This window comes from Phyllopteryx taeniolatus, chromosome 16 (genome assembly GCF_024500385.1).
Source record: "Phyllopteryx taeniolatus isolate TA_2022b chromosome 16, UOR_Ptae_1.2, whole genome shotgun sequence".
In the NCBI taxonomy this organism is placed as follows: Eukaryota; Metazoa; Chordata; class Actinopteri; order Syngnathiformes; family Syngnathidae; genus Phyllopteryx; species Phyllopteryx taeniolatus.
This window is the reverse complement of record NC_084517.1, coordinates 21,746,959-21,756,707: the sequence shown is the minus strand read 5'-3', so window position 1 is coordinate 21,756,707 and position 9,749 is coordinate 21,746,959. Positions and strand designations below refer to the sequence as shown.

The following is a 9,749-nucleotide window of genomic DNA, read 5'->3' as shown; positions in this document are numbered from 1 at the left end:
TCACCACATTGTCGCCGCGACAGCTAAATGCTCAGATGTGGTTTCAAGTGGTGATCGGCATGCAATACAAATCTGGATTATGTACTTACACCTCCAAATGTTATGCTCGCAATGTAATGTTGAATAAAGATGATAGGCTGCAATAAACACTAAATTTGAGTGAATACAGTGGAAGCTACAAAGTCCCTTCTGTGACACTGGTTGACTTCCAAGTTGTACTTATTGACTATTTCCCATAGGAAATAATGTAAAGTGAATTCATTTGTTTCAGGGTGTAACGTTCATAAAACTTTTATTAACTGTACAGGTGACGTTTTAACACACATTCTTATCTGTATTTAAGTTAGGTTGCATGGTCTACCATAAGAAAAAAGTACCACAGTACCTCAACGGGCCTGCATCTTTTTAACACGAGTAGTTTTAAAAGTGGCTGTGAGCTGTCCGACATATCGTGAACAATTCTTCTATTAAACGGCAAAATGTGCTCAGTTCAAGCTGTTTACCGGTATTTGTCACTGGCAGTTCATGTTTACTGTAAAACTGAATAAAGACAAATAAACAACGAAAGTCCCCTAGCTCAATGCAAAACGCCATAGACTGACTAACGAAAGTTAGCACCAACGTTACCGTAATTTATAAACATTAAACAACACAAACGGAGCAGCCCTCAGTGTTATATACTTCTAGAATGTTAACTGTTAATAAGGACATGGGAAACAATTGTATGTCTGCTTGTATCACTCTTCAACATACAGCGAATGCGTGTCAATTTTTTATCATGATTTATCAAGAGTGTACTGCCGTCTCAATGTGTTTGCCTCCCATCAGTCCTAGCAACACTGTTTCACGTGTGCATCAGTGTCATCGGTGTACCAAGAATAACCACACTCGCGAAGCTGACGTCCGAGGTTTGAATTAAGCTGACGCTGAACTTCTTTCTGTTCTGCAGTGGTGCCGCTCATCATCAAGGCCTTGACCTACGACGAAAAAAGGGGCGCGTGTAGCATCGGCGCCAACGTCCGCGACGCGGCCTGCTACGTGTGCTGGTCCTTCGCCAGGGCGTACGATCCCAAAGAGCTCAAGCCCTTTGTCAATCAAATCGCCAGGTAAGATGGATACCATCCCACAACCACACACACAAAAATGAAAGAAGGCTGAAAAGATTAGACCCAATAGAAAAGCACTATCATAAAGTCCGCCTTTACAAAAATGTGTTATTATACACTGTATTATTCATGCCAAATTGAATGCCCCTTTTTTTTTTTTTTTAAACCGAGTATATTATTGTACAGGTGTAGAACCTGAATCTCACGAGAGCTGTTTCTAATATTATATATATAATATACACTTCTCAAAATTTGAGCTTTGGTTGGAAATGTGGAGTAGCTTATATAATATAATATAATATTGTGACGGGCACTTTAAAAGCTTGTGGCAAATGTTTGACCTATAGATGTTTAAGAAAAGAAAGAAATATATGTTTATAGTTGAGTGGTATCGCTTATTCGGAGAAGGTTTGTTAGCCTATATTTCTCTAATTAAGAGGTTTAGAAGAAAAACGATTAGTGTTTGGGTGTTTTCCTTCCATTTCCTACCACACCTGAAAATTTGAAGAAAACCTGAGAGATGAAGGGGAAATTCTTGGTTGATTTTACATGACCTAGAAGCCTATAAATCTTTAATGTGGTGGTCAACGGTGTGACATTTAAATTTGTATAATTTTTTTTGTAGTCTGAGTGATTAAACTGTAGCGCAGGAACAATTACTTGATGCGCAATGACGCCACGCCGTTGAATGACTCTTTCTCAAGAGCGACTCGACATGTTCCAACCTGCGGCCCGTGACTGCATCGTCGGTTTGATCCCCTGCGTGGCAGCGTCTGCGACACACTCCCCTCCCTTCGTCCTCGTCTACAGGATTGCCAGGTTTCGCCTGTTCGCTGTAGGTTTCGGTTACTGTTTTCTGAAGCGGCACTTTGACAAGCCGGTTCCTGCTTCATTCGATGACACGGAAAGGGAAACTGACGTGTTTTTTGTGTGGGAACGGTGCGAAGCGCTTGTCTCACAGACCCCGCCGATTACTCCGTGATCCTTGCGTATGCGCGATGACTTACCTGCTGTGCAATCAGGACTATTTTTTGTTTTTTTATCCCTCAGGCCTAGGGCAGTTGCAAAGTGCCAAACTGTCCAGCTCTTGGCATGCTTGCTGTTAGCGGAAAGCTAGCAAGGCCAGTAGTAGTTTATCTCAGCACGCGCCCCCCAAAGACACACATTAGTAGTAGGAGCAGTAGTACGTGAATATGGAGGGACGTGTTTTCATGACGGTCATGCTCATCACTTTGAATTGGCATCAGTTAGTATCAGTATAGTCGAATGGATAGATAGATAGATATAGATTGCTATATTTCACAACGCTAATAAGATACAGTAGATCAAATTCAATATATATCTATATAAAAAAATGTACAAATCTATAAAATAAAAGACAAACTATATTGAGTTATCTAGCTGGCCATTTTGGCGGCACGGTGGCCGACTGGTTAGAGCGTCAGCCTCACAGTTCTGAGGTGCGGGGTTCAATCCCCGTCCCCGCCTGTGTGGAGTTTGCATGTTCTCCCCGTGCCTGCGTGGGTTTTCTCCGGGCACTCCGGTTTCCTCCCACATCCCAAAAACATGCATTAATTGGAGACTCTAAATTGCCCGTAGGCATGACTGTGAGTGCGAATGGTTGTTTGTTTCGATGTGCCCTGCGATTGGCTGGCAACCAGTTCAGGGTGTACCCTGCCTCCTGCCCGATGACAGCTGGGATAGGCTCCAGCACGCCCGCGACCCTAGTGAGGAGAAGCGGCTCAGAAAATGGATGGATGGATGGATAGCTGGCCATTTTGTTTTTAATTTCACTAGCAAGATACTTAAGCTAGCTTTAGCATAAGAGCTTCAGCATCAACATGTTTTAGCATCAACTAGATAACAGAATAGCTAAATCGATGAATAGAAAACTAGATAGACAGACAGACAGAAATCAAGACAGAAAAAAATGAATGCATATGTCAGTCAGCTAGCGTTTTTGTGTTTTGTTTATTTCACAATGATAGCTAACTAGCTTTAGCATCAGCTATTGAGCTATCATAACACGTGGCTAGATAGCTTTGTTAGTTTGAGCATTATTATCTTTGTAAAGCAACATTTCTCATACTGCTCTTGTATATGGAAGTCATTAGATTGTGAAGGTGTACCAAATAAAGTTCTGAAATTCTGTATGTATTTCCTTGACTTTCCTCTGCAGCTCTTTGTTGGTCACAACCGTGTTCGACCGAGATGTGAGCTGCCGCAAAGCCGCCTCTGTAAGTCCCTCCTAACATCCTGCATTACGTATTTGTATGTCATTTTTATTGACAGATTTTGGATTTTTCACTTTGTCCCAGGCTGCTTTCCAGGAGAATGTCGGCAGACAGGTTTGTGATACACTATTGCCTATTATTCGGTATTATAGCTTCACTCTGAATTTTTATTTTTTTATTATTATTATTTTTTTATTCCCCCCAAGTCTTCATGCGTCAACTTGCAATACTCGTGAAAGCCTTCCAGTATAGCTTTAGGGCAGCGGTGAACACTAACCACATTTCCCAACCGTCACTGAGCTATTAATCACTTACGTCCAGTTTTTTAGCATTTCAATCACTCCACACAGCATTAGTAGAAAAAGCAAAAGCCTTGTTTAATTGTCCACAGGGGACATTTCCTCACGGCATTGACATTGCAACCGCAGCGGACTATCATGCTGTGGGGATTCGCAACCACTGCTATCTGAACACCAGGTAAGGAATTGTCACTACCAGGCCCAGACAGGGCACTCAAATGCAGAGTTTCCTTTAAAAGCAAAGCAAAGGGGAAGGGAAAAAAAGCAAAGCAAATATATTTATATAACTCAATGTTAAAAACAATTAAATAAATAAATAAAGTGGAAACAAAAGCTTAAAAACAAAGAAACAAAAAAAATAATAATAAAATAAAAACAATGTGTACAATGCAGACACACCGCCAGTTGGTATGACTGCTGTGTTCAGGTTCAAAGCTCCCCATTTCTTTTTTTCCAGATTTTCAATTTGTCATTGTTTTTATGCCTTTTTTTTTCTTCCAGTGTTTACATTGCTAGTTTTCCTGAGTACACTCAAGCCCTGATTGACCACTTGGTAACCAAGAAGGTCAACCACTGGGATGGGTAAGTGATGTTATTTTCTAATATTGCAGTTTTTTGGCAGAAAAAAAAAAATCATCCCTCTTTATTCTCGTAAGATGCTTTTTCTTGTCTTTTTCGAGTAGCATTACGACTTTAAAAGATCTCATATTATTACAACTTTCTTTACGACTTTATTCTCCTACTATGATGACTTTATAAAAATAAGATATATGTATCATAACATTACGATTATTTCCTTGTTATAATACTCAATATAATTGTATTATTTTGGTGACACAACATATTACTTTATCCAAGTAATGTGAATTTTCTTCTTTTTTGTGAATTTTTCCCCCTAAAAATTTTCTTGTAAAATTCCAACTTTAAAATGTTTTTTGGAATCACGACTTTATTCCTGTAATTATTACAACTTTTTCCTCAAGATATCACAACTAAAAAAACAAGTTTCCACCTGTACCAGTTAAACATTTCATTTGCGTTATTTTTGTAATATTACAACTTTTTTCTACTAATATTAAAAAATCCAAGATTAAAAAAATATGACATTATTCTCGTGTAACATCTTTTTCTCGTAGTATTTCATCTTTCTTCTCGTACTACAGTATTGTAGTTTTTTCTTTTGTGAGTACCATTATGACTTTTTTAATCATATCTAAAAAATATTCTCATAATATTCTGACTTAATAAATTATTAATATATTACAATTTCATTCTTGTAATATTGTGACTTATATTACTTACCAGTAAGTAACTTTTTTTTTTTGTAAACTCAGACTTTATTCTCGTAACCTTTTCTTTTTTTCCTCAAAATGCAATGACTATTTCTAAATTCAAAATGGAAATATTACGACTTGATTCTCATATTCCTACTTTTTTCCATCAAGTTTTGTCCAAGAAATAATTCTCGTAAAATCACAGATAATATTCTTATTAAGATTGTTTCTCTGCATCACGATTTGTCCAATGTGCTTTTTCAGTGCGATTCGAGAGCTCACCTCCAAAGCCCTCCACAACCTGACGCCTCAAGCACCTGATTACATGGCGACTTCGGGTAAACCATGTTACCATAGCCGTTTCTTTTAATTGACGTGGAGCCTTCCGGTGTGGCTTAATTCTTCAAGACTCACCTTTTCGACTGAAAGCTTACAATCGGTATTGAAAACAAACACTTTCTTGTGTGTTTTGCCGCAGTTCTGCCACAGCTGTCGAACATGGCCGTGGCTTCCGACCTTCAAGGACGCCACGGAGCCATCTTGGCGTGTGCGGAGGTGACGTACGCGCTCTACAAGCTGGGCTTGCACACAGGCAGGTAAATGTTGAAAACCCAACAACAATAACAACAACAACAATTGGGGGAGATAGCGCTGTACTGTGGCTTTCCATAAAAGTAATATTGAAGTACAGTGAAACTTACAAAGTTAAACGAATTTAACCGACATCGTCTGGGGAAATAGTACAGAACTGTTACATAAAGATTTTATGTAACCCGTTATAGCCTGGTTCATCGTTGTTCATTCATGTTTTTTAAATGATCTTTTTTTTATGGGTTTTAACAGTGTACAGTTAAGGCGCGCACACCAGAAGGAACAGCACAATGTCCATTACATAAATAACAATAAATAAAATGTGGCAAAATTGGTTTTATTCTTTACCTTTTATTTAATTGTGTCAATACGGTAGTTTCTTATATAAAAATATGAAGTACAATACTATATGGTACTTTATACTTTTCATCCCAAAAAATAAAAATGTGGCGGCTTTTCACTGATTGCAGTTTGGGTCTTGAACGTGTACCTCACGATAATCGAGGCTCCTGTTGAACAAGCGTTGAAGGTTCCACTGTCCATTTGTCGAAAGCAAATTCTGTCATCTTATTCTTAAATCTATACCTTGGTTCTTTCAAATGGTCCAATAGAACCATAGTGGACATCATTCCCTCAGAGTGTGTGGAGGCATTGAAGGGCATTCATCAGAAGGTAACGCGCGACCTGCTTTGAATAAACAGTGTTTAATAGTTTTTGCTGAATTCTGCGTGTTGACTGACTTTCAGCTACAAGACAAGAAACGGTACAGGTAGGCTGACAGAGAGAATTCAACTTTTTGATGATCGCGATTCCCCCAAATAAATATTGTTGTGATGTTGTTCAAGGGGTTATGGTGGAGAGCTGATGAGGCCAGCCAGTGAGTCACTCTTAAAAAAAAAAAAAAAACACTATACTTGGAACTTCACCAATGCTGCAAGTTGACACGAGTGTCTTTTTTTTTTAATTGCAGTGTGCAGACTTATCGAAAAGCTTTCCCTGTCCAAAATGCCATTCAAGAGCGACCCGGTCATCAGTGAGTCATTTTGTTTGCATACCAATTAAAGGTCCCCTTCCATCAATTTTTGGATTTTATTTTTACCATCTGTGATGACCTATCGGGTTTGCAAGATAATTTGGGTTGCAAGTGCCCAGAATGTCTTTTTCAAGCTATTCCAGTTGGTCTCTTCTGCCTATCATTAATAAGCCACATGGAAATAAGCTTTACTCATCTTCATGTCATAGACTCATTTGGACTGATTTTATGCATCAAACAATATGTACAAAAATTGATTCTGATGGCCTGGGACCGTTAAATACTGGAGCACGCGTGATGTTGTTGTTGTGTGTTTCAGCCGGCTGGCAGGGGCTTATTGACGACACCATCAAGACGCTTCATCTGGTCTCCAGCGGTGTGAAAGACGGCATCATGGTAATTTATTTGAGTACTAACGCTCAGCTTTGATTGTGTACCGTATGCGATAATTACCATTTTATTTCATCTGATGTGAGCGTGTCCTATTCAAATTGACAGGTTTATTTTTGTGTGTGTGTGCGCGCGTTGTGCCTGCAGGCTGCTGTATTATGTGCCTTGTCTGCCTTGTGCGAGGAGTTCTACCAGGCCCAGCCCGACCAGGCTGACTCGGAGAAGCAGAGTGAGTTCTTTTTCGTCCACTAGCTCCATTTCTGAGGAGGAGGGGAAAAAAAGCTTTTCGGGCTGCGACTTGGTTGTAAAAGTTGTAATATTGAATCAAGATTAATGCCATGGTGCTTTGAGAAAAGGTTTAATTTTACAAGCGTAAACTTCAATATTTTAAGTGTGGGGTGGGGGGGGGGGAGCAATTTTATTCCTTTATTCTCATAAAAAAGAAATTTGCTCATCAGAATAAAGTTGTCATGAGTTTATGTACATTTATGAAAAAGTAGTAATACTTTGAGAATTTTTTTTATCAAAATAAAGTCATAATATGAGAATTCTTTTTTTTTTTTTTTTTTTTTTTCGCAAAATACTTTGGTAAATTCCAAGGGAAATAAGTCATAATTTTACTAGGATGGAGTAATATTATTTTGAGAAAAAACTAAAAACAAAAAAAATCATAAAAAGCAAAAACATAAGAATACATTTGTAAAGTGCAAGAAAAATCTCAGAATTTTGCGAGAATAACAAAAGGAAGAAAAATAATTTAGGAAAAATAAAGTCAAAATATTACAATAGGCGGTACGGTGGACTACTGGTTAGAGCGTCAGCCTCACAGTTCTGAGGCCGGGTTCAATCCCCGGCCCCGCCTGTGCGGAGTTTGCATGTTCTCCCCGTGCTTGCGTGGCTTTTCTGCGGGCACTCCGGTTTCCTCCCACATCCCAAAAACATGCATTAATTGGACACTCTAAATTGCCCGTAGCCATGACTGTGAGTGCGAATGGTTGTTTGTTTCTATGTGCCCTGCGATTGGCTGGCAACCAGTTCAGGGTTTCACAAATTTCACAAAATTACAACTTTTTGCAAAAAAAAAAAAAAAAAAGTAAATGTGTGTACTCTTCCCCCCCCCCCCAATTTTCTGCTTAAAATAAACACTTGCTCAACCCAGAGGCAATGCTGACCGCTAGCTGTAAAATGTAACATCCGAATGTACTGTATGTGTGTTTAGGTGCGCTCGTATGTCAGTACATGGACGAGCTGCAGAGTCCACAGATGCTCACCCGTTGCGGCTCTGCCCTCGCCCTCGGCTGTCTGCCGGGCTTTATGATCCACGGCAAACTGAAGCAGGTGTGCTTCACTTCACATTCTCATCATCAGTATCAGTATCAGTATCAGTATCAGCATCAGCGTGACGTTACGTTTGGACTTAGATCCTCGACGGCCTCGGCCAGATGCACGCCGCCTGTCTGCGCGAGAGGCATTTCCCGGAGGCCAGGAGGGACGCCGTCCGAGCGCTGGCTCAGTGAGCGCTCTCTTTTTCTTCTTTTATACGGTTGTGATTTTTTTATTTTCCGTATTTTTTTGTTGTTGTTGTTGCATGGGCTTGCTTTTCAAAGGGCCTCCTGTGTCTCCATTGTTGTTTGTTCTGTCGTGTGCAAGCTTCACTCAGGCCAAAATAAACACCTGACTGAATATACCTGCAGGACCTGAACGACACGTCAGTCGAATTGTACCCTACTCTCTTTTTTCCGCACATAAATTAGATTGTAATCTCTTTCATTCATTTCCCCTTTTTTAAAACACATTTCCTTACAGGGCTCCCATGAGTACTTGAATTTGAATTTTTTTAAGGCTTTGAATTTCTTGAAAATGAATAGTTTGCCTTTTAGATGTTTAGAATTGCATAAAAGCGTTAGAAATATATATAACTTCATTGGAATTGGGGTTTTGTTTGTCGAATGGGTTTCTTTTTACCGAAAAAGACACAAGAACATGTGCAAACAACGTTAATGCAAAAATATAATTTTGTGTTTTCATATCTTTTAGCTGGAAGGGAAACAAGACATTTGCAAAAGACTAAGTTATCTATCTATCTATCTATCTATCTATTACAAAATTACAATTATTCATATGTACAATTTGACAATAACAAGAAACAAGCAAAATACATTTTAAAAAGCATATTTCTACTCAAATTTCCTCAAAATAGTATGATATAAATAAAAACATTCTGGGGAAAAAAAAACAACATTAGAAATGGCAACTATTTTTCATTAATATCCAGAACACAACTTTGCTGCTTTTTATTGTTTTTTTCCATCCGGAAGACACCCATTCAACAAATAGAAATCCACTTTGAACTAACATTTATTTGTTATTCTAAGTTTTGGGGCTAGTGTGTATACATTCATGTTAATGTGTAGTTGAGCGCAGCTGCAGGGTATTGGAAAAGCTTGAATAAGTCTTTGAAAAGTGTTGATTTAACACGATGCGACCATATTCATGATCTTCCCTAATCAGAGTATGTATGAAGGCGGGCGTGTGTGCCGGCGGCCCCCCGGCGTCGTTTCTGTGCTCGGAGAACATAGCGGACGTGTACGCCGTCCTTCTGGACAGCATGGACGACTACACCACGGACAGCAGGGGGGACGTAGGCGCCTGGTGAGTTGCGCCTGGTGTTTTATTTTTTTTTTTTGTGTGTGTGTGTTTTGCCTCAGGTATTGAGAATGTTCCCCTCCCTCAGGGCCTTTTGTCGTGTCTCACTTTTTCCCTCCACCTTGAGATATGCAAGACACGACGGGTTTGATTGTTTTAGCAGTAGCCCGAGGTGA

The 9,749-nt window shown here is 39.4% G+C and overlaps 1 protein-coding gene across 2 annotated transcripts in view; it reads left to right on the top strand.

Annotated features, from left to right (window-relative positions):
• Positions 1 to 9,749, top strand: part of tbcd (tubulin folding cofactor D) — a 38,919-nt gene that overhangs the window by 11,176 nt on the left and 17,994 nt on the right. For both annotated transcript variants that reach the window (XM_061749525.1, XM_061749526.1), the window contains exons 14-29: positions 950 to 1,106; positions 3,286 to 3,343; positions 3,425 to 3,454; positions 3,732 to 3,817; positions 4,141 to 4,221; positions 5,178 to 5,251; positions 5,392 to 5,509; positions 6,116 to 6,176; positions 6,251 to 6,273; positions 6,350 to 6,381; positions 6,475 to 6,537; positions 6,857 to 6,933; positions 7,075 to 7,156; positions 8,147 to 8,265; positions 8,349 to 8,440; positions 9,439 to 9,579. In XM_061749525.1, coding sequence (XP_061605509.1) covers positions 950 to 1,106; positions 3,286 to 3,343; positions 3,425 to 3,454; positions 3,732 to 3,817; positions 4,141 to 4,221; positions 5,178 to 5,251; positions 5,392 to 5,509; positions 6,116 to 6,176; positions 6,251 to 6,273; positions 6,350 to 6,381; positions 6,475 to 6,537; positions 6,857 to 6,933; positions 7,075 to 7,156; positions 8,147 to 8,265; positions 8,349 to 8,440; positions 9,439 to 9,579 — 1,294 coding nt within the window. The remainder of the gene's footprint in view (positions 1 to 949; positions 1,107 to 3,285; positions 3,344 to 3,424; positions 3,455 to 3,731; positions 3,818 to 4,140; positions 4,222 to 5,177; positions 5,252 to 5,391; positions 5,510 to 6,115; positions 6,177 to 6,250; positions 6,274 to 6,349; positions 6,382 to 6,474; positions 6,538 to 6,856; positions 6,934 to 7,074; positions 7,157 to 8,146; positions 8,266 to 8,348; positions 8,441 to 9,438; positions 9,580 to 9,749) is intronic.